This window comes from Cupressus sempervirens, chromosome 9 (assembly GCF_028749045.1).
Source record: "Cupressus sempervirens isolate cs-2001-9-10 chromosome 9, ASM2874904v1, whole genome shotgun sequence".
Lineage (NCBI taxonomy): Eukaryota > Viridiplantae > Streptophyta > Pinopsida > Cupressales > Cupressaceae > Cupressus > Cupressus sempervirens.
In genome coordinates, this window is record NC_143126.1 from 359,630,164 (window position 1) to 359,656,366 (window position 26,203).

General features: G+C 32.3%; 1 protein-coding gene across 1 annotated transcript in view; it reads left to right on the plus strand.

Moving 5' to 3' along the window:
* The first annotated feature begins 1,727 nt into the window (after positions 1-1,727).
* LOC149538782 (MADS-box transcription factor 6-like) overlaps positions 1,728-26,203 on the plus strand; it is a 265,623-nt gene continuing 241,147 nt past the window's right edge. The window contains exon 1 of the mRNA XM_089798932.1: positions 1,728-2,059. Within this exon, the coding sequence (XP_089655058.1) occupies positions 1,878-2,059 (182 nt within the window). The 5' untranslated portion in view covers positions 1,728-1,877. The remainder of the gene's footprint in view (positions 2,060-26,203) is intronic.

The window sequence follows — 26,203 nt, forward strand, 5'->3', positions numbered from 1 at the left end:
TGAAGATTTATAGGGAGCTATTTTCTTTTGAGATTTTTGGAGGTTTAAGACAAATCAGAGCAGTAAAGCAACTTGGTATTTACCTCTCCTTAGATGCGTTGCTAAATTTTATATTTTATTTTTGCTCAGTGGGTAATTTAAAGGCTAGGTTACTCTTAGATTGAGAAATCCTAGCATATCTACTCTTCTCAAAGAAAAAGGCTTATTTTTTCTATCTGCCTTTCTCTCTTTCACCATGGCTTTGTAAGATTCTACCTTGGGTGCCCTTGTTATTGCTTTGCTTTAGATCTTTCTATCTTCGAGAGTGAACTTGCATTTACCCTTCATCTACAATGATGTTTTTTCCATGATTGACCAATACTTGTGTTTGGGGATTAGGATTATGTGTTAACTTACTACAATTCTTTTGGCCATGTTCTACTAATTCTTTAATTCGTTCTTCATGCCACTCTACTAAGATGTCAAACTGGTTTTTAAGTAGGAGGTGCTCTGATTTAGGCTTCTTTTGTGTTGTAATATTTGCCAAATTATCTGTATACTTTGTTTCCTTGCCAGACATGGTCTTCGTGATTTAGGATTGCTATGATCATTATTGCTTGTAAACTTCCTGCCGATCGCAAAACTCGCTATTTTTTGCTTTATCTTCCATTTTCAGTATTGAATTTTATTTTAGATGTTTTTGTACCAAAATTGTAATTGTATATATTATTGTTCAAATATAACTACTATAGTATATTATTTAACTCTTAAAATATATTACAACTCACAAATTATGTATCAAAATCTTAGCCAAAAAATATGAAATATGGAGAACCTTCTGAAAAAGGGCTCCTATAACACAAAATGAATTGGCCAACCAAATTTAAAATATTTAATTTTTATAATTTAATAAATTATAAATAAATTGTAGAACTTAAGAAATATGTAAATTATCTAAAAATAATATATTCATTGAGTTAATTAAGTTATAGATTGAAGTGAATGCAATAGTGCATTGCCTACGACAAATACAATAAGGTCCATTGTAGAAAGAAATGAACATATGTCAACAAGCAATTCAATTGTTACAAATAAATAAATTTGAAAATCACTTTTGTGAATAGAAAAGAATGTATAATGACGGAATACAATAATAATAATATACATCGTAAAAATTAGATATTTAAAATTAGGAAGATGGAATACAATAATGATATACATCATTAAAATCTGAGGTATATAAAAATATAAAGTCTAAAGTATAAAAATATTTGTATAAAAAATATAGAGAGCTTTTTGAGAAAAAAACAAGAATAGTTTTAGAATGAGATGATAGTTGGAGGATTGAAAAAACGCGAATAGTTTTAGAATGAGATGATAGTTGGAGTATTTGAAAAACATAAAATAATATAAAGTGGTTAAGGGCGAGAGGGGTGTGGATGTCAGATGGGAGTGGCAGAAGCATTAATAATTTGATGGCATCGGAGATGTAGACCAATAATATTGCGGGGGCGTTTGGCTTCGCCCCCCGAAACATAGTCCTCCGCAAAACAAATGATGTGGCCCTGGCCCCTGGGCCCCACCCCCTTTCCCCTTGTGGCAACTCTTACCCAATCCCAACATGCGCTGCATGCCCTTTTATAGTCAACTACTGCCCTTCTGCCACGTGTCCCCTACTTTCTAGGTTGTTGCGACCGTATCCCCTGCGTCTGTCTGCTTAATTATAATTAAAGGGGGGGATTAGCAGGAGTGTGCGTAGCAGATAACACGGGTATCGCTCTCGCGATGCTGCCGGGGTATGATTAGGGGAAGGGGAAGGGCAAGGGCAAGGGCGGAGAAGAGAAGAGAAGAGAAGCGAAGAGAGGAGAGGAGAGATCTGAGAGTGAGAGTGAGAGAAGATGGGGCGGGGTCGAGTGGAGCTGAGGATTATAGAGAACAAGATAAATCGGCAGGTGACATTTTCAAAGAGGAGGAACGGGCTGAAGAAAAAGGCGAGCGAACTGGCCGTGCTCTGCGATGCCGAAGTGGCGCTCATCATTTTCAACAACAAAGGAAAGCTCTTCGAGTACGCCAGTCACGAGTACGTTCTCTCTCTTCTTCATCTCTATCTCTCTTTCCAGGGTAAACGCAAAAAGGTTTTTCTGTTTCTTTGGGGAATGAGATTGAGAGGGGTATAAGGGGAAGGGGTACCAGTACACTCTTCTCCTACCCATTTCTCCTCCTCGACCCACCGCAAACCCGATCTACCCTACCCAACCTTGTACTATTTTATTCCTCAAACTTTCCTGGACAAGGTCGCATAAACCCATGTAAATTTTTCTCCCACTGGAATTAAAATAATGATTACTTGGTTTCACGAGATCCATAAGCTATAGCTAGTCGTCTGCTAAACCTCTGAAATGTTATTATGAGTAAAGTTGAAATCAAAAATAGTATAATTGCACTGAACCATGGAATGACTTAATACTACGGTAGCTGAGACGACTTTCGGAGAGCCATGACAATGATTGGGTGAAGCGTGGGCATAACTGCATGCTCAAAGCGCGTACATGTCTATATACACTGGCTGCTTCGCAATTTTAGCTTGTTTTATATAGTTTTCTGCGTAATATTCTAAAATATCAAGCCTGCCTTTTCCCTGAAATCTCAAACCTTGTTTAAATAATTGATGCAATGCGAGGATATTACAGCCAATGGATATCTACATTATAGAATCGAAATTAGGTTTCGAGTCTTTATCTTGAGATGCTAATGAAAAGGTGGGAAATTGGATTTTTGATTATAAAGATTTAATAAATAATAGAAATACAGATTGTAAGCATAATTTTAATAAATTCAAAAGAGAACAATAAAGAATGTTATCGAAAGGAGTTGAAAATTAATCATTTTTTAATATATAGGTCTTTCTATAAGTTTGCTAGATATTGTTTTGTTTAATCATTAAGAAGAGAAAAGGTGATTGTTAGAAGCAATTTCTAAAACATTAAATATGTTACCAAAGATTAAATATTTGTTAAATAAAAAAAAATAAATATCTATAATTTTCATAAATTATAAGAGATAGAAAAAGAGTAGTAATCTAAAACAATATGATCTTTGATTTTAGGTTCCAAAATAATGGTCATATACGATTTACTCAAGACATATGGTAACTGTTTTATGCATAGATGGCTTGAATAAACTTTGTACTATCAAAAGGACCCTTAAATTATAGAACAATTGGAGTATAGTATGACCTAGAGATTGAATGATACTCAAAGTGAAGTTCTATATTGTAAAGCAATGGGAACATATTATAACTTGAAGTTTGGATGATTTGCAAAGTGAAGGTCTACATTGCAGTATGGCCGAAGTCTTGAATAAAGTGCTCATAATTATTATACAAGTTAATTGAATCCCTAATGTGCCAAATGAATGAATTCATCACATCCATTAACATCATTATTTTACCTTTCTTCTAGGGTGAATTTAGATTGTAGTTTTTTTTTGCATTAGAGATTTCATACACACTAAGGTCTCCTCCTTAAATAGGTGGTGGTTCTACTATTATCAATACCAAAGACTCTATTAAAAAGATGGAACCTATTGATATTATTTAAGATATACATTTCAGGAAGACACAACAATAAATAGGTTTGGCTCCCTTGTAAGATTTAAACTGTGTGAGCATGATTAAATTGAAAAAAATGATTTGTGGAATGAGCAATTCCTTAGGTTTATTGGTGCATTTGCATATTCTTAATACTTCAAGGCCTAGGTGCTTAAATAGGCATGAAGATCACAAATTTTGTTATTGAAGTCTTGTTTAATTATGTGAGAATCTATATGCTTCTATCAAACACACACAAGTCCTTGATGCATTTATGCAAAAGCCTAATATGATCACGAACCAGTTAAAGATGCTTGATCTTATCTTAGCTTAGTTTGGTACACTTACAAATAAAAAAAGAAAAACTTCTCCATGTCTCAATTAGATTTGTCTTAGTTTTAAATGATTATAAGGGTTTGAAGCTTGCATTATTGTGATGTATGATGGTTTTCAAGAGGAAAGGTTAGGCTATTATAATTTGGATTTCCTTACAAAAGAATCTTAAACTCTAAATAGACTAAAAGAGCCATCTACCAAAAAAAAGTGTTCTATTATTTTTTATTTGTTGATGGTATAAAAATACTATATTGTTTTGCCTAATGTTTCTTCTTTATAACCTTCATCCTTTGTTTAAATTTCTGTTTTATTTCCTCCTTTTTTATTAGTGAGCCTTTTAGATTTTTATGTCTTGTGGTATAATAATTCATCCTATTTCCAAAATAGATCCATTTTTCTAGTAATAATAGAAAAAGAATGATCTATTATATAATAAAATCTCAAAAAAAGAGAGTAAAATGTAATATAATATATGATTATTCAAAATATCAATATAAAAATAACTTAAAAGGTATATTGTATAATTAATCAATGGCATTACTCAAATACTTAAAATAAAAATATGAAGAATATATTTATAGATTTTTCCATCATCATTATAATAATCTAATATATTTTATTTTAAATTATTAATAATTTAAATCCTATTCAAATAGTGAGCATGTTTAATATCTTACAATGACACAAAGTTGCTAGATGAAAGGATGGAAGTCCAGACACCTAACAACTCACCAAGGAGTAGACAAGGAAGAAACCACAGAATCACAACTAAAGAGAGAACAAAATTCAAAAATTTACTGAATGATTACACAACTAGAATGATAAAATATATGCAACAACATCCAATATGTCTAGGTGTGAGGTCTTCCAAGTTGGAGCCAATACAAGGTTTACAAGTACAGAGTTAGAAGTTCGTCATCTTCATCTTCCATTTAATCCCTTTATCCCAAAATCTTTCTTGCCAATATTCTACTTTCTTTCCTACAACAAATTCAAGTCTTTATACAAGTCAGCCAGTTATGCATTTAATTACAATATAGGTTGCTTCGAGGTATAAGCCATAAGTAATGGGCATCAATTGTTCACACACTCTTGAAGTTAAGTCCAAATGTGATCAAGGAGTCATCTCTCAACCAAGCAAGATGCCACGTCATCAAAGGCTGCACCAAAATAAATAACATGTCTCAGTGGATGAAACTATAGGAAACAAAGATTAAAAAGAATGGCACAAAACTCGAAGCATATGAAAATCATATGAAACATCAGCTTTTGCACTCTTAAGGTAGGGACTAAAAATAGGTCATCAATAAAATATTGACCGTGCACAACACAAAACTTGAAGGAACAACGACTACTCCACAAACAAAAGGTTGATATAGCAAATAAGAAATAATTTTGGGCAATGCGAGATTGCATATTGACCCAAGATGATCTTGCACCATATGAGTTAATACTAATTTAATACAATATATTTATCAAGTAATGAATAAATTTAAAAATATTTATCATGAACAAAACAACAATTAATGTATCTAATAGTTGAATAATAATATAATATATTTTATTTTAAAATTATTAAAATTAACACCCTATTCAAATAGTGAACTTGTTTAAGACGTTTTTTTTGGATAGATAACAAACATGTTTGATATGTCATGAGTTAAAATTCATTTAATAAAATATATCATCATAAATAAAGTAGAAAATATTCATCATGAACAAAACAACAATTAACATGTTTAATGTTTAAATAAATTATTTAGTTTAATAATTTTACAAAGATTTTTAACTATTAAAAAAATTATATAATTTTTATAATAAAAATAAATAAATACCATTTATATCTAAGTATAACCAAATCTAAATTTATTTATTAAAATTAAAATTTAATAAATATTTTTCTAAACTTTGACTTTTAATATTAAATATCATGGTTCGGGTTTTTAAATTTTATTTCATTATTTTATGTTATATTTCAATCTTTTTAGTTTTAAATTTTGAAATAAAAACAATCATATTAGTAAATTCATAACATGATTGTAAAAAAAAATCACTTATTTAAATATTGATTATTCATTAAAATATAATATAATTATTGATCAAGACGAAAATGCATGTGAAACAACTGTTCAAAATTTCTATTCCTACTAAGAATATCACTTTTGACAAGTCTTAGCTTTAGCTCAATCCAATAGCATATCAAACGTATTCAATAGAAGAAATATTCAACACACAAAGTCCTGGCTAGTACAAGTATAATAGTTCAAGGTGGACACAGTTTATAAGTCCCTTGTATAATGGACATAAATCCCTTTTTTTCTTGAACATTTTCCATCCCCATTTTATGTCTCACATTAATATTGAATCAATACATTTCCTATTTCGGTTCTCGTAGTTATTCTATTTTGACAATCACTGTCTATTGTTTTCAGTAATTAAATTGAAACAATAATAAATATATAAAGTATATAAGAGGACTACCAATCAGTTTATCTTAAAATATATTTTTTTATCCTCTACAACTTGGAGGAGCTAATTTATTTTTTCATTTTTAATTTGTTTTTTTAAACAAATTATATAAAAGATAGATTGTGTACATCAAAGGAATTCATTAGTAATGCTTGAAAACTAATGTTATCTTATTTAGAATGTATAAACTGTGTAACTTGCATACTTTTTGGAGGTTTATCTTATATTTTTTATGCAATTGTTTAAGTAGAATTTCAGCTTAAATTTAAACCATTTGAGTATCCCTATGTAAACTTATTATGTTAAGAATATGATAAATTGGAATCTCCTCTTACTTTAGTGAAGAAACTATTATTTAGGAATTGAAAATAAGCCAAAGAACAAATGGGAGGGTTAGAAATAATCAGCAATTGCTTATTGTGAAAAACTACATGTGTCCTTTCAAAAAAATTGATCTCTTTTTAAATTGATCATTTTGTTTTCAAATATAGTTGCAAGAAATATAGTCTAACTTTTATTTAAAAACAAAATTTAAGAGATTGCTTAAAAATAAGTAGGAAACTTTACCATTCATGGGACCACCCATTCCACAAATTGTTCAACAAAACGTTAAGTAGTTGCTGCTCTTAGTTTCAACCATTCATTTTGGCTTTTCAAACACTCAATGATTTCTTTCATGTTGCTCATTCAACTCTCCACTTTAGCAGTTAGTTTCGCAAAGATTTATTTGATGCTGCTCATTCATATCATAACCTGTAGGAAAAAATCAGACTTCCACAAAAATAATCTATCACAGTGAGATCCTCTTATCTTTCATGTAAGAGTGTTTGTGAGATCCTCTTAGGACGTGCTCGAGTTTTCAAACTTATATCGTCATGTTATTTTGTCCGAGAGTTTGTTTAGAGTGATTTGGATCCACAGTTTCAGAATTACAAAGATAACTGAGTATTGCATATGGAGTTGATAATGCAGATTAACAACAGTATATAAAAAATATGCAAGGTACCGATGTGTTAGCAAATACCAATCATCGCTCAGAAATAATACAAGACTGCAAAGGCTTCTTTCTATTGCAAGATGATTCATTTGAGTACTAGTTGTGGAACAGACCAAGCAGCAATGTTCCCGTTCAGTTGTAGTCCCAAGGCAACCAATGAGAAGAACGATATTTCAAAATCATATCCACGCCCTTACCCTCCATACTATTTTCTCCTTCTCGGAAAGCTCACGACTACCGAACTGACTTTAATCGTCCATTTCAGAAAATTTTCAACGCCAACTTTCTATTATCGAAGGAGTCAAATTTCAACAATATGTAAATCTTTTATAGTATTTACTTTTCTACGCCACCAATATTAAAGGATTTATCGCACGCTAGCATTAATATCAAGATGAGATCCTCCCAACTATTAAAATAACATTCTATGTGTCATATGTATACTTCAAATGTTATTATATAATAATTTAATTTTTAAGTATCATATAGTAAGGAATAAATTAGGCTTAAGAAAAATTAGTCAATTTTAACTATTTAATACAGAAAAAAAATGGGGTTGCAAGCATAGTGAGTTTAACCATGGAGGAAACTCTGTAGTTAAGCACACTTAAGTTGGAGTAGTATTGGGATGGGTGACCTCTCAACAAGTCTCAGTGCTTTGCCTCTGTGGACATCACCTAGATCTAATGAGTGCTACTTGTTCCATTTATTCCGATTAGAGACAGATTCATGTGAATCACTACTCATGAAACATTGGTCAATGAATGTGACTCAAAAACTACCCAGTCAAATCATGATAGCAATATCACAACCTATTCTAAGATTAAAAGTGTTAAATAGTCAAAATTAACTTGCTTTCTCCAAAACTTAATTTTTTCCTTTAGCGTGTGATGCTTAATATAGCCTCGAGACCATCTTATTAGAACAATCAAAACTTTTTTCTTTTTTCAAGTGAAAGTGGTAAGATATATATATATATATATATATATATATATATATATATATATATATATATATATATATATATATATATAAAATACCGGTTTCAAAGGATTATGAAGAGAAGAACCAAAAAGAAACCTTCAATCATTACCGAATACGAAAAAGAGAAATATTAATTCATGATGAAGAGGAGAAAATCAAACTTTAGACAACAAAATGAGCATGAAAGATGCCTTATAAAATAGGCTACATTTATGCATAGCTCAAATTTGTGGAAAAAAATAAAAATAAATAAATAAATAAGTTAATTTAAATTATGACATACACAAAATAATGTATCATTGCAAAGTATCTCATGTATGAGAATTGTTAGTGTTTACTAATTCTAACACATCATTTATATTGTTCACCAATCATATGATCTACAATTTACAGATAAGAAGTTATTTAACTTCAACTCAAATGGTGGATCATTACCCACATGCATAAGTCTTTGTTGAGAACAATGAACCAATCCTATTCCCATTTCATAGTTATTCACCATGATTTCTTAAATGATACATGTAAGAACCAAACTCTCTAACATTGCCACATACGTAAAATAACCATAAAATGCGAAAAACTAAAATTGAAAAGTCAAATGTCAACTATATTTGCGTAAGCACTTATTCTAATTTCATCAAAGTTTTAAAAAAAAAAAAATTACAACAACACTCAAACGAGTCACAAAGACAAAACATGTTGTCACAAATATCATAATTTTGGACATAATTAATGTCATTTGTTTCTATTACAAGTCGACCACATGTCTGAATGACAAAAGCACAAGATATTGGAATATACATATAACACATCGATCTTATGTCACAAACTATGTCGACCTACACGCCGAAGATAAGTATAACATTAGTACATCATATAGTATAAATCCTATGATAACATAAAACATATAAATAACATGCCATCGAACCTTAGTGTCCATCTACATGTAGTCATGTCTCCAAGCCATCAGAACATTGTCCATTTGCTATCATGAGACAAAAGAGTAGTCCAGGTGCTTTTACTGCCCAACCATGGAGTGGTTAGCTCCCCGAGATTCTTTGGTTAAGAACTACCTGACCCTGGTACAAGAAGGCTAGCAACTCGACACAATAGGATTAGAAGGATCTAGTGCAGCCTTTGTGCCTAATCTACTTACACATATATCTAGTAGAAACATAAACAAGGATGTGGAAGAGGAAAAATAATGTAAAAATAACCAATGCATCTCAATCATATGCATGAATATTTTACCAAGCTTGGCCAAGCATCATGAGCCAATTTAGTGTAAAAGACTGATAGGTAATATATAAGGAACACTAACACAAGTTTCCAATAATTACCCTCCTCTTTGATCCTACATTCAACACCCATTCCTTTTTTTCTTCATTTCAACAAAAGTATACAAAAAGAATTTTCGTCCATAAACATATATGTCCTTAAGAAAAATACAATTCCAAAAAGAAAATAAAACTCAAAACTCCTAAAATATTTCCATATATCTCTGCTCAAACGATTGTTGACCACTTGCTCAAACCAAAAACACGAGAATGATAATAAGTTTACTTTAAGAAAAATTAGTTTTCCAAACTCAAATTGGTAAAAACATCATTCAGTTAAATAGGCATTAGATAGATAATTTCTATCACTTTTTCCATACTATGTACACTTATAATTTGTATCGTTTTTTCCGTACTAACTTAATGAGTATTTGATGCTTTTACCTCCACTGTTGATAAACTTTTTTTATTTTCTTTCTAAGACGGTTTTTTCATTCTCATCAAGTTTTCCTTGTATTAAATTATATCAAATTAAAACTAAGTCAAAACTAGACATCATAAAGTGATGCTTGAAACATTTATTATTCACTTTGTATCTAAAAACTAACAATCTTCTCTTACACAATAAATGAAAAAAAAAAATTCAGATTTCAAATCTATGAGTGACATTATTTTTTTATCTCATTCGAATCACTCTCATGTTATTGTGAACAAATAAATCTTATTTACAAATGCCTACGAGAGGAATATGTACTTCAAAAGGCAAACTAAAAGCTGGAGATTGGACAAGGTGCATGCATCTCTAAGAGTTTTGTTTTCAAACGTCAAATACTCTTTCAACCTATACCTATCAAAAACTCTTTCAACCGATACCAAATCTCCAATGGTCCTACTTAGGCAATCTTTCATTTCTGCAGTCTGTTACAATTTGATACAAATAACATATGGGTAATATATGTTATTTTTATTTTTAAAATGTATGCAGAATTTTACAATGAAAATGTATCAAAGTTAAATTTTAACTTTGATATGTAGATTTAATAATTGCAAAATATATAAAAAACAAAATAAACAAATGAAAGAAATTCAAACACAAATTCCTTCTTATTGATGAAAGCTTTTCAAAAAAAAAATCTCTTATATGAAAAGAATTTCATATAATGGTTTCAAAGAAAAATGTAATTTCAGCACATGAAAATAGAGATTCGCTTAGAAACAAAACTAGCCAACATACTTGTTTCATCCAACATAATAGAATTTAAAAATTGAAAGAGATAATCACAATAAATTCTAAAATCAAGCCTTTTCAGCTAGATCTGCTCATAACAAATAATCAGAGGAAAAATAAATAAGTAAAAATGGGAATAACATTGGTTCAAGTCTCAACAAAATAGAGAGAAGTTAACTTATGTAAACCATGTTTCTTTTTACTTCCTGTACCTCCTTCAAAAAATTGAATTTGAACAAATTTCAATTTAAAAGATAGCATATTTAACATTATTAACAAATAAACTTGAGATTTGCAGGCAAAAAGATTAGATTTGGGAACCTGTTGCTTGCAAATGAGTTTCCCCATTTTCTTCCAGCTACATGGCTCCGTCCTCTCTTCTTCTAGCTATCCCCTTCCATTTATTGAAGTTCTTGATTGAATCCTTTTCTTTTTAAAAAAATAATTCAAATTTGACTCGTAAAAATCAAAGCCTACTCCTCTCTCCTTTCTCCCCCACTGCCATTCTTTCTCCCTCTTTTATTTTAAACAAATCTGCCCCTTCCAAAATTGTAGTTCCTATCTTATCTCCACTCTCATTATTGAGAATAAGTAAAAATTAATGATGTTAAATGCATTTTCCACTTTGAACATCCCTCATTTCAGTAGCAAACAAGATGATTTAAATTTGAAATTTACACTTGGCTTCCAAAAATAAATAAACTTATAGTTCTATTAAATGCATTCACTTCTAATTCAAAACTATATACTTTGAAATTTAAAAACTATTGATTACAATTTAATAAATGAAGGAATACCTTTTCTTCTTAATTATACTAATAAAAAAAATTAATGTTCGATTACATTAGGTAATAAACAAATCCATACTTTTATTTATCTATTCTCATTTATTAATAAATTTCTAAATCGAACCTACTTTGATATTAAAGATAATAGACTTAAAACAAAATAAGTATCTACGTGTGTGTGTGCACGCGCGCACGCATGCACATAACTAAACCATACAAATTCTTGGCCAACTCTGCTGAGGAGCTAAACTCCTCTACCTCAACCACTCTTCCACCTTCAATACTTTCACACTCACAACATCAAACATGCTAATGCATTAGTAATGATACAAACTATTTGAAGATAGAGCATACATTAGGTTCCACACCTAGATTTATAAGGGGTGATTTGTGCAAAAAAAAAAGTCTCGACGAGAAACATGAAAGCTTTCGCTCAACAAGTCTAGCCCAAAGATTTTAATGGATAAAATCTTCTTCCAATTAGTTGGTTCCAAGTGGAGGTTCCATTTCAAGTTCAAGTGATTGATAATGTCTGGGCTATAGGTAAGAAAAAAAAAATTGGCTTTAACAAGGTGGAGGGGAATTAACTTTCCTTTTAAGTATATTTGTTTGAGGAGTCACAATTCATCACAAGACATGTGTTGCCTCCCTTGATCACTTTCCTTTAAGAATGATAATTTATTTCCAAATTGATTGATTTATTTACTTTTACTTCTTTGATTGGTTATTTATTATGCATTTTTTCTTCATTTTATACTAAATTAATCTTTAAATATTTATATCTCTTTATTTCAGGCCTTTCAACCTTTCATTAAGCTTAATTAAATCTTTATTTTACTAATATTATAATATTTAATCTTGTTATCAAATCTCATTTTAAAATGGAGATGCTATAGAGGGACTTTAAGATGAATTATTAAAAGGTACGTGAATTATTGGAGCTCTATACTATTCTAATTAGATATGCTAATGCATAGGATCATGTAGAAGTTCTATCTTCAACAAACCATTAATGGAGAGTCTATTTGTCAAGTCTTGGTAGAATTTGGACCTCAAAAAGCTTCTAATGAAGCATAATATCTATCATGGCATTGGCATAGTTGCTAATGTGATATGTATGTTACATTGAATATGTTGTAAATCCCCTAATTCCACTTAAAAGGGGAATGTTAGAATAGTGATGTGTGGATTACATTTATGCCTTGGAGAGTTTTAGTTCATATAATGAACTAAGAATGTAGTAGTATTTCATGCATATATTTAGTTTGTACAACATGTATTGTACCTAATAGGTGAGTAATTTGTTGACTTTACTTGAATATGGTAGTTCCACTCATGATTATAATCAAGCTAGATTTATATGTTGATGTATTTAGATAAAAAATTATTGAAGTTGTGGTTTCTAATATGATCATTTTTATGAACTCTGTTTACGAGGGTCATCACCATAGTTATATGGAGACCTCTCAAAATTTTGACATAACTACTTATAATGGAAAAGTAAACACATAAATACAAATAATTAACCTAATTTTAAATTATTCAAGATGGGGGGAAGAAATTTACTAAAAAAGGAAGTAGAATTGGGAGGTTGTACCCAAGCATTATTTTATATTGAGAGATATCCATGTTAGGATAGTCATCCTATACCCAAAACCCAATCTCCAAACATCTAGTAGAAAAGAGAGTTAATCAACACAATATTGAACTGAAAATGAGGTGAATATAAAGATTCAAAAAATGTATTCTTAAATAGGAGAGAGCACATATAAAGAAAGGACATGGTTAAGATAAGCGTTTCAACCTATAAGAAGAAGATTTATAATAAAACACAACTCAAAAATATATTGTAGGATATGTTATAGTAAAAAAAGACTCAATAATATCAAGATGTACCTCATTGATTAGATTATGCAAGTAAAATTAAGTAAAGAGTAAACTAACATTAATGGGTCATTTACTCCAACACCCCCCTTAAGTGCAAATTAGGGAGAAAAACAATGTAGTGGAGTGATGTATGGGTCTTAACAATAAAGCCATTTTAGGTAGCCATGTATAACTACAACGCAAACTCTTGTAATAAAAGAAAAGGAGAAACCCAATGGGATAAAAATCCTTTCCAATAGAGAGAACACAAATAATCATTAAAAAGTAATGAAAAGGAAGGTAGGACTCCTTAAGACCTCTCAAGATATACTATTATTACTCCTAGCATCGGTTGCAACTAAAGATAACAAGGAGATGCCAAAGGTTTTGTGAATATATCTCCAACTTGCTAGTCCACACTAAAGAAAAATACTATCTTGAATGAGTTGTCGAATGAAGTGCATGTGGATTTCAATATGCTTAGTATATTGATGTTTCATAGGGTTCCTTGAAATATATATGGCACTCTAATTATCATACCGAAGAGTAGTAGTATGATTAATAAAAAATTCAAACTTAGTTATTAGATCTTGAAGTTAAATAATCTCTCCATTATCTAAGAAAGCTCCTTAATACTCAAACTCAATTTAATGATAATGCAAAAAAAAAATTCTTTTACAAGACCATGTAACTAGACCAAAACCAAGTAAAAACACAAGGCCAAATGTAGACTTTCAATCATCAATGTCAACAACCCAATCTAAATTAGCGAAGCACATAATCTTCATAGCATCCAATGTGTAGTGAATGCCAAATTATATAGGTCTTTGAAAGTATTATAGAATGTTCTTAACTACATGCAAATAGCTCTCATGAGGATCTTGTGAGGTTTGTGAGATAAGACTAACTACAAATAAAATATCAAGAGGGTATATGTCAAGTATAAAATATTGCCAATTAATTGCCTCTACAAGGTAGCATCAATTGAGGGAGTAGTAAAGTTGGTGGATGACACAACACCCTACTAAAAAGAAGTAGGGACTTGTTTGTAATCAACCGTTACAAATATTTGAAGCAAATCAAGAGCTCTTAACATGAGTCATATTAAAATGCTTCATCAAAGCCCTTTGGGATTTTTCTCAATCATGGTATGAGAACTCCTTGAGAGTATCAAGTCATCCACATAAGGGACAAGAATGAAAAGATTACCCCCATGTCATTGGTTGTAAATCATAGGATCAAAATGACATCTAGTGAATACAAAAGTAATTAAAAAACTATTCATCTTCTTATACCAAGCTCTAGGACCTTACTTGAGACTATATAATGATTTTTGATCCTTGCAAAAAAGTGAAGAATCATCCATAAAACTTTTCAGTTTCTCCATATACATATATCTTCTTTTATATCACACTTTAGGAAAGCACTCTTTGCATTCATCTGATACACTAACCAACCATTTAATTTATCATAACATAAAGTATAAGATGAATGTAGGCCATCTTGGCAACTGGAGAAAAGGCCTCAAAATAGTTAATACCTTCAACTTGAGGAAATACCCTTAGCAAATTTGGTATGATAGACTCATTTTCACTAAACCAACTTCCTTCCCGTAGAAAGAGGAATCAAATCCCATGTATGATTCTTCATCAAAGAAGAATAGTTCTCAACCAACTCGATCCCCTTCTAGTATACCTATAACATTTAAAAAAATTGAGGATCGGTAGAGATCACATGAATCTTGAAAAATATTGATACCTGCAGTTGAGAAATGAGTGAATGGGTGGATATGATATCACCTAAAAGAAGACTAATATCCTCAACAACTATTCAAGCCTATAAAGTTTAGGTGGATGAGAAGGAGAAGATGGATTAATATCGACAACTAGATCAATACTACCTTCAGGAATAGTAGCATGGGGTGTCATCACCCTAATTTTTTGGAAGAATATAAACATTTTAAGAAGAAATTTTGGAAGAAGATAAGGAGATGCACAACCTATGATGGAGAATCCTTCAAAATAAAGAACTCATCAAACTGAACATCATGACCCAAATGTACCTCTCAAGTGACATGATCAAGAAATCAATAACCCTTCACATCCTTGCAATAGCCAACAAAAATTAAGCGTTGACTTTTCTCCTCGATCTCAATTGCTTTGTGTTGATTATTAGGAATGAATGTCCATGCATCACTACTAAACAATCTAAAAAAGGATACCCTAGGATTGACATTAGACTAAGCCTCCTCAAGAGTCATATTTAGTATAGTCTTGTGAGATATATAATTTTAAATATAGTTGGCACAATTGATTGCTTATATCCAAAATGCTAGTGCCATGTAGTTTGAGTGAAGCATGTGATTGGTCATTTCTTGTAAGGTTCTATTCTTCCACTCAATCAAATGATTTTGGTGAGGAGTGTATGACACTATATGTTGATGAAGTATACTTTGATTATGATAGAATATATTAAATACTTGGTTAACATACTCCCCCCCTTCCTCCAAACTATATGTGTAATCTTTTGAAGAAAATATCCTAACTTCTTCACAAATGTTTGATTGACTATTTACTTATTCTTTGATTTAAAAAGATATGAAAATGATTATGAACCCATTTAAAAATTTTACATCACACCCTTAACTACTCTGGACCATGACATCCAAGCAATAGAAAAGGACAACTCAAGCTCAAATAGTAGGAGTCTCACTAGATCAAAATAAATAAAAAACTATCAAGTTCAAAGAACAATTAATAATTCATCACCAAAAACATTACTTAAACTATTGTAGCCAGTAAAGCACAAAAAAAGACTTCTAACCCTAATAGGAGTGAGGATCAACATAACCATATAAATATTAAAATTGTGTCTCAAAATTACAAGAGAGAGAAAAATAGAAAAGACTGAGAATAAAAAATATGTAAGTATTGGTAAAGAGACAAAAACCAAAAAATCCAATAGGGGAATAACCACTATGTTGGTACCCATATAGACCCAGTAATTAAAATTTTAATATTAAGGGTTTTTGAACTCCTTTGAACAATGGTTTGAAGTGGTTCGAAGCACTTTGAAGTGGTTCCATTTTCTCATGCAGGTTCAATGGCTTATTCTAATTCATCTTGGTTCAAATGGTTCAAGGCAAGTCACCTTATGGGTTTGAGTCTTGTTTCATATTGCATCAAATGAAGTACAACTCTCAATATGGATTTAGAGGAAGATCATGCGAATTGTTTTAGACAAATGTCAAATATGCATGATGCAAGGTTCATATTATCAACTGCATATGTGAAAATAAATTGATGTCATGGTCTATTTAACCTGATGGCATTAACTTGTATCAGAATTCATGATAAATCTCACATGAAGAATGTGCATCAAGTGTTTGACAGAGTACTCAAAGCTGATTCATACCCTTTGTTTGTAACCTTGAATAAAGGATGTAAGTTTCATAACACTAATAATTCATGATGAAAGTGCCTATAGCTTCCAAAACTTGATCATAAACCAAAGTCTTCAACAAAGATGCCAAGTGATGTTACTTTGTTGTAAGAGGTAAAGAGATGACATGCTTGAGAAGAAACAAGGTTGGTTCCTCAAAGGGTCCGATAAATAGAAGCATGGAAGTATTTCAAGGAACCCGAACCCAAGCTATGAGGAAAAAGACCAACAAGAGACAAATGACAAACAAGACACCATTTAACTTAATATGCAATGACTCTACCATCATCAATCCTAAACCGTGCCCAAGAACCTTCTCCAATAATCATTAAGAAATTACAAGTTGAGATCACTAGGCGTGAGGCATAGTGAAGACATCATCATTAAATAATGAAGAATGTGCAGCCCAACATAGAAGGTGGAACCCGACAAATGCATATAAACATGGAAAAAGGAACTCAATCTCTACTTAGGTTGATCATGAAGTCACAAGTGACATCTCTCGCATGACCTTGGAATAAAGGCAGTGAACCAATACATTTATAAGTAGGAGATACATGGCAAAAATAGTGTGGCACAAAAATGTACATGCAGATCGCAGCCTTTGAATGACAAGGAATGTTCATAAATTGATTGATATAATGCCTGGTTCATAGAAACATTGTCTTCGCAAGTTTCAGGCCCCCATTTCATGAAAATCTCTTGAAAGTTGTCACATCAAATTATTTGAATACGTTGCCCACCATATACCCTCTGAAATACCGAGGTGATCGGGTTAGATTGACCCGTGACAATGAGAATTACCTATTTCACATGGACCATATTAGTTTACAAAAGGAGTGATTCATAATGCAATTTCAATATAATGAATCCAATGCCGAATATTAAGGCCAACCCGATAATCTTCCCATGGCAAACTTGAGAGAATTATGCTCTCACATAGCGCAATGCACCATAATCACTATGGAGGAATCAAGAAAGCGTGTGAACCATTTGACTAAATGTCAATATGGTCATAACTTGTGGAGCTAGATGTGATAGGAAGGCACGGTGTGCAAGACATAGACGTTGGAGGTGACAAATGTCAATGGCAAAAGCTCCACCTATAGTTCTTCACGACCTCATTTTCACATGGCATGAATATAAGCTGAGTGTGAACGGTGCATGCAAATATATAATAGGTGTCATGGTCTGAAGATTTAGACTCAATAAGCACCCCCAATATTATCTTTATAAAGATAGTTTTGAAAAAATGTCAGGTCACGGGAAATGGTTTCCAAATATAATGAGGAATCAATTGTCATAACTAAAAGATCATTGTAACACAAGAGGCGAGGAAGAGTTAGGATAAAAGGAGGAGGAATTGATGAAGCAAAAGGTTCTAGTTTTCAGAGATGGGGAGACTGTTATTTTCCACAGACTTTGTGCTATGGCAAGGGGGTTTTTCTACTTCTATCTTTTTCTTATTATAATGTTGGGGAAGGGAATTTTTTTTTTCAGATACTGATTTTTGTACAGAAATAATAGAATATTGATTATTTTGTTGTGCTTAGAGGGGATAAACAACAAAATATTAAAACTTTGAGTTTAAATGCATGTTTCCTGATAATATTCAACTTGGAGTGGTATTGATTTTCCTTGAAGTTGTGTCTATTACATTTGATTGTCATCATAATTATCCTTTGGACTTGGTACCATGGTTTTTCGTATATTGGAATGAATAGTTTTTCTTTTCTCTATGTTATTCCTGCAATGTAATGCTTGAATAAATGGACCTTGTGTCATTTATTTTTTGTCTCCTTTTAGTTACTTTTTTTGCATCTATATCGTGTTTATGGATAGATGTTTGTAAACCTTTCTTGCTTTCAAGTTAAAAAGCATTGTCAGTCATAGGGTAATTGATTTATTGTAAATTTTACACGGGGAGCTGTACCCAGATAAATTCAGAGGGCACTTATGCTTTTCAATAGCAAAGTGACCCAACTGTTAGTGCATATTTAGTCTTCCTATCTAGGCTTTTTGGGGTTAATCTGTATGTATTTCTTTGGAGGACAATCTATTCACTAACAAATTTTTGGTGACTTTGTTGGGGACTGAAAATGAAGATCAGTGTTAATATTTGTTTCCTTAGTTTTTTTATTATCTCCATGTACAAGAGATTGGTGACCCTATATAAAGACCATGTTGGATATGAAAACCAAGAGAAAGTCAAGGTCAAATCCCACTCTCATGGAACTTTATTCGATGGAGGATAAAGTGTTGCATGAATTTGTGTACAGCTATATAGAGAGCATTTTCTATGCTATCAGGAATAATATAAGTTTGGAAGATGATGCCATGTCTTGGCTATTGTGGAGAAGCCTTTGTGTCAAGTTTCATAAGATGAAAGAGCTAGAAGAAAAGAGTAAAGTGTTGCAAGTATATCAAAAAAGGGTATCACAACTAAATGAATAGTTGAAAGTTGATGAAGAAGAAGCTCCGGTTATCTCAGTTTCATCCATTTATCTCAATCACCTTTTCATGAGTGAGCAAGAAATCCAAGTAGTCATAATTCAACCACAATAAAACCAGACGTGTAAATGAGAACACTCAAACTGAAAGTGAAAATCATAGCAGCGATGACAACAAAGATAAAGAAGGGTTGACAGTTGAAGAGGAAAAACCTCTGGAAACATCATCTTACTTCATCTCTAGCAACTATGTGGTCCTTGCTGATTATGATGGTACTCAGGGAAACATCAATAAAGGTTTTCCTAAATCTCTTGTTTCTCTGGTTTTAGAAAGCTTGGAAGTTGAAGTTAATGATGGTCACCTTGCTGTGAAAGTTTGTATTTGTGAAAGAATTGTCAATGAAATGTTACTGAAATTTGAATCTTTTTTTTTTAATGAGAAGGCTGAAAGTGATCTGTATTGTGAAATTGGTGGTCAACCCATGGAAGAACCTTATCAATCTAAAAATAGAAGTGATGTTTGTGATGAGCTAAAGATGCCTTTGGCTGAAGCTTCTCACAATGAAATTCTTTTTGAGAAAAGAGGGTACGAAGATAACTTTCAACCCATTAATGACTCAGTCGAGATGCTAGAGGATACTCTTCTTAATGAAGAAGAAGAAATCATACATAAATTTCTATCATCACTCCAACTAGATCATCTCTTCCATAATGACTTAGGTATTCATTCAAATCAAATTGAAGATGAGACACTCATAGATAGCTTCTCTTCTCATTCTTCTATGGGTGGCTTTTTTGATTTGGATTGTGGAAGTGATGACGCTTTGGGAAGGAGAAAAGACAACATACATTGCATGCTTGATGACAGTTTGATTCTTGAAAGGGCTGAGGAGAGCATGCACTTAGGAATCGACCCTATGTTGGATGAGGCATCTCTTTTCTTGCAAGTTGATTGTGATATCAAATGCCATGTACAAATAGTGAGTCTTTGTGATAGCATTTCTCGATATTGTGCATCTTTTCTTGAAGAGATTTCTTCTTTTCAATTTTTTCAGCTTGAAGTGAAACCTAGCTGAATGAATGTTAAAGATAAATTCTTGGGTGAAGAAGAGTGTTATGATGATTTATGGTTGTTCAGGAAGAAGTGTTGGGTCAACATATTCATATGTGCTTTAGGCTTGAAGTTTGGTACTGAAGAAGTTGCTAGTCAACAATGGTGTGGAGCTGTTCCATTGAGACATGATTTGTTGTGGCAGAAAGGCTCCTATTTCTCCCAGCCGGTAAATGGATTCACATGATTTTTTTCTTTCTTCCATTTCTTGTGGTAGGCTCTCTTCCTACCTTTGTATATATTTTGTAAACATTCTTTTGGTGTGTGTAATGCTAGTTTGAATAATGTGCAAGCTTCTTGTTTGCTAGTAGTTTAGGTTGGTTGGTTTCACCCTACTCCCCTCTGCCCTCTCTGCAAGCAGCTCCTAGTTTTCTCTTCTTGATTCGGTCACCCAATGGATAAGGCACATATCTTTGGCTAGAGATTGTTGGAGTTCTCTACTTTTGAGTAAAAAATAGTCCCACAGTTAGAGCCCCTATTGGTACCCATATAGACCTAGTAATTAAAATTTTAATAGTTAGGGTTTTTGAACAATGGTTCAAAGTGTTTCAAAGTGGTTCAAAGTGGTTCTATTTTCTCAGGTAGGTTCAATAGCTTATTTTGATTCATCTTGGTTCAAATGGTTTGAGGCAAGTCACCCTATAGGTTCGAGTAGATTGTTTCAGATTGCATCAAATGAAGTACAACTCTCAATACAAGATTCAAAGGAAGATCATGTGAATTGTTTTAGACACATGTCAAATGTGCATGATGCAAGGTTCATATTATCAACTGCATATGTGAAAATAAATTGATGTCATGGTCTATTTAACCTGATGACATTAACTTGTATGAGAATTCATGATAAAGCTCACATGAAGAATGTGCATCAAGTGTTTGACAGAGTACTCAAAGCTGATTCATATCTTGTGTCTGCAACCTTGAATAAAGGATGTAAGTTTCATAAAACTAATAATTCATGATGAAAGTGCCTACAACTATCAAAACTTGATCATAAACTGAAGTTTTCAACAAAGATGCCAAGTGATTTTTTTTGTTGTAAGAGGCAAAGAGGCGAAATGCTTAAGAAGTGAGAAGGCCGGTTCCTCAAAGGGTCCAATAAATGGAAGCATGGAAGATGTATTTCAAGGAGCCTGAGCCTAAGCTACGAGGAAAAAGACCAACAAGGGACCAACGACAACCAAGACACCATTTAACTCAATATGCAATGACTCTGCCATCATCAATCCTAAACCATGCCTAAACCTTCTCCAATAATCATTAAGAAATTATAGAGGCAACGAGTACAAATTGCACAAGAATGGAAAATGTATGCCCATGTCAAAGATCACATGAGAATTGTTTGACAAAATATTGCAGTGATGGGGTTAGTAAGGAATTGAAATTGAAGACATCATCATCAAAAAATGAAGAATGTGTGGCCCAACATAGAAGGCAGGACCCAAAAAATTCATATTAACATGGTGAAAGGAACCCGATCTCCACTTGGGTTGATCATGAAGTCACAAGTGACATCTCTTGCATCACCTTGGAATAAAGGCAGTAAACAAATACATGGTGAAAAAAATGTGGCACAAAAACATACATATAGATCGCAACCTTTGAATGGTAAGGAATGTCCATAAATTGTTTGATATAATGCCTAGTTCATAGAAACATTGTCTTGGCAAGTTTTGGGCCCCCATTTCATGAAAATCTCTTGAAAGTTGTGGCAGCAAATTATTCAAATACATTGTACACCATATACCCTCTGAAATACTAAGGTGGTCGAGTTAAACCAGCCCATGAGAATTACCTATTTCACATGGACCATATGAGTTTACAAAACGAGTGATTCATAATGCAATTTTAATATAATGACTCCAATGCCAAATATTAAGGCCAGCCCAAAAATCTTCCCATGACAAACTTGAGAGAATTATCCTCACATAGTGCAATGCACCATGATCACTATGAAGGAATCAAGGAAGTGTGCGAACCATTTGATTAAATGTCAATATGGTCACGACTTGTGGAGTTAGATGTGACAAGAAGGCATGATGTATAAGACATAAACATTTGAGGTGAGGAATGTCAATGGAAAAATCTCCACCTATAGTTCTTCACAACCTCATTTTCATATGACAAATCTCATGGTCTAAAGATTTAGATTCAATAAGCACCCCCAATATTATCTTTATAAAGATAATTTTGAAAAAATGTTGAGTCACGGGAAATGGTTTATATAATGAGGAATCAGTTATCATAATTGAAAGATCATTGTAACATAAGAGGCAAGGAAGAGATAGGATAAAAGGAGGAGGAATTGACGAAGCAAGGGTTCTAGTTTTCGGAGGTGGGGAGACAACTCTTTTCCATAGACTTTGTGCTATGACAAGGGGGTTTTTCTGCTTCTTTCTTTTTCTTATTGTAATGTAGGGCAAGAGAATTTTATTATTAGATAGTGATTATTGTAAAAAAATAGAATAATATTGATTATTTTGTTGTGTTTAGAGGGGATAAATAACAACATATTAAAATTTTGAGTTTAAATGCATGTTTCCTAATCAATATTCAACTTGGAGTGGTATTGATTTTCTCTAAACATGTGTCTATTACATTTGATCATCATTACGATTATCCTTTAGACTTGGTGCCATGGTTTTTTGTGTATTTGGAATGAATAGTTTGTCTTTTCTCTGCATTATTTTCGTAATGTAATTCTTGAATAAATGGACTTTATGTCATGTATTTTCTATCTCCTTTTAGTTACTTAGTTTTTCCGCATTTATATCGTGTTTACGGATAGATGTTTGTAGACCTTTCTTGCTTTTAGGTTAAAAGCATTGTCAATTATGTGTAATTGATTTATTGTAAATCTTACATAGGGAGTTATACCCGAATAAATTCAAAGGGTGCTTATGTTTTTCAATAGCAAAGTGACTGAACTATTAGTGCATATTCAATCTTCCTATCTAGGCTTTTTGGGGTTAATCTATATGTATTTATTTGGAGGACAATCTGTTCACTAACACACTAAGACTGCTTAACCTTTTCCCAGTCTTCCACCAGAAACTTGATATCATCCATCTCGTTAGTGACATCCTTTGATCTCTTCACCAACTCATGATTGTCATCCTTAAGGAGGTCAACCTTCTCGAGTTTGCTCTTACCAGTGATGGAGCCCAACATGACCTTCCTCATCATTTCCTTTTGAACCCTACAAATGTAGGAGACTGCCACGCCGAGCTCGATACCTATTATAGAACTCATAAATTTTTTTGTTGAGGATTTCAACTCTATCTTAAAGCTCCATGATCTTGGTTGTAAAGTTCTTCTTCACACTGTCAATCTTATTCTACATAGAGAACTTAGAACTATCCTTTTCTTTACTTTACTCATCTATATGTAACCTCCTCTTGAATCCCCAAGTCCACATCATATGAGCCTCATGAGATTCATGTTACTCATATTCTATATCTTTAACATCTTTTACTTTGAAGTCCTTATCTTTAGTAGTGTTATTCCCTATTTATTTTGGAGTTTCATACACTTCAGTTTCATATATCACCTCTTCATTTTGAGTATCTTGGGTATCCACTTTTCTCTCCTCCTTATAGTTGCTACCTTTTTTGTTTCTCATTCTAGCATACCTTCTCTCCCTCAAACTCATCTTAACTTTATGTATCTTATCTCCTTCTTCACCATCCAAATTACCTTCCAAATCCCATTTATCCACTTTAATGATGAAAAATGACCTAGGGTTATGACGGGAACTTTCATTCCTAAGAAAACATCTACCCCAACCAAGCTGATGGGAGAAAATATGGTGATACATAAAAAAAATAAGGCCTTGGTGAATAGGTGGATTATCCCCATTAGCAATGCTATTAACCAAAGAGGATTATAGAAAAAGGGAACAATAATCATCTCGCCATGCCTTACAATATTAAGAAAAGGAAAGTAATACACGTGGTAGGTGGTGAAGCGATTATTCATGGTAAAATACTTAATGACTCACAAACAATTTACAATAGCCAAAGGGCTAGGGAAAGAAAGATTTTTATACCTATTGTTCAACTTAACCTTAGCTGGCTTTTCAGTGCTCTCAAAAAAATTGTGCTTGGATTTCTTGTAATCAACGAAGCCTTCCTGTCCACTTTCACCCCTTTACAGGCTATATCACCGGCTTCAACAATTTTAGTTCTGGAGTCACAAAAAACTTAACACTCCCAAGGCCACCTGACCTTTGTGTCAAGAGTTGGCCAATTTTGAAGAAAGCATGGTATTGTGGCCTCTCATCGCTTGAATGTAAATTATCAAGCCCTACCCTTTTGAAGTAATTCCAAATTTCTTTGTTTTGCATCAATTCCTTGCAACTTCTTGGTGCAATATGTTTTAGAGGACCACCCATAATGTAGGCTTTCTCGAATATATGGTTTCCCTCTTCAAAGTCAATACGAATCTTCACAATACTCTGCTTAATGGTTTCACTCTACATGATAATATTCCTACTTAAACTAGCATAATTAACATGGATTCTTTGAAGAAGGCTTGCAGAGAGCCGAGAATCACCAACTTTAGATATGAGGTGATGTGCACTTATTATTAATACACTTGTAAATTTATCATCTCCACTAAAGATTTCGTCCTCAATTCTTGAGGTACAACTATCGACTAATTTGGTACCTTTCTAGCTATAATGGGACACTTGCAATTAATAATGAATGAGCTTAGCTTGTACTTCCATATTTTTAAAAGATGCTTCAAATTCTTCATCTAGATTTTTTTGACTTTGGCATTATTACCCATCTTAAGTGTCATCATTATCAGAATATGATTAATGTGGACGTTTAAACTTTAATCATCGCCTCTGAAAAGGCAATGTTCTATTTTTAGGATTGCCTCTAAATTCTATGTTACAAAGGTTTAAATAAATACTATTGCTAAAATTCCTGTCCAAGTTCACCCTAACACATAACCACTTTTTTCTATGATTTTGGTGCATATATGACAAAAAACTTTTGAGAATTGCTTTAAGAATTTTCTCTCTCTTTATGTACCCTTTTTTAATACACTAACCTTTCCTCCTAACATTTTCCTTGATCTTTTGTTCTTGCATTTTTAAGAATGTCTTTTAGTTCCTGCATGTGATCCAAGGTAGTAATGATATGTCATTCCTCATGGGCTATGCTCCATGGAGCAAAATAATCCACAACATTTTTTCCTTCTCTTAATGTATGCTGAAAAATGACTTTATTAAAAGAGAGCAGGCATCTTCTATAGTCAGATAAAAGACAGTAAAATCTCCACGAGCACTTAGCTTGTTTTTCAATATGTCATTCAATCATTATATTATCCACCCCATAGTCTTGTAACAATTTGATTCATACCACATTGTTATTACCTCAAAAAAATTATTAGAGTTAGTGTCTAAACTCTTAGCAAATCCTAGAATCATATTCCCTCTACCATCTTTGATCATACCCCCAACTCTAGCTATCCTTGGATTCCCTTTAAAACAACCATCCACATTAAATTTTAGCCAATCTACTTCTGCTAGTTTCCAACTACAATGTTTCCTATCCCAGATGCTTTATTAGTTGATGTTGATTAGACTCTGGTTAATGTTCCAACTCTATTTGATTCTCAAGTCCAGCAATCCAAGGAAAGTAATAACTTTAGGAAAAGTTACATTATTAATGTTTT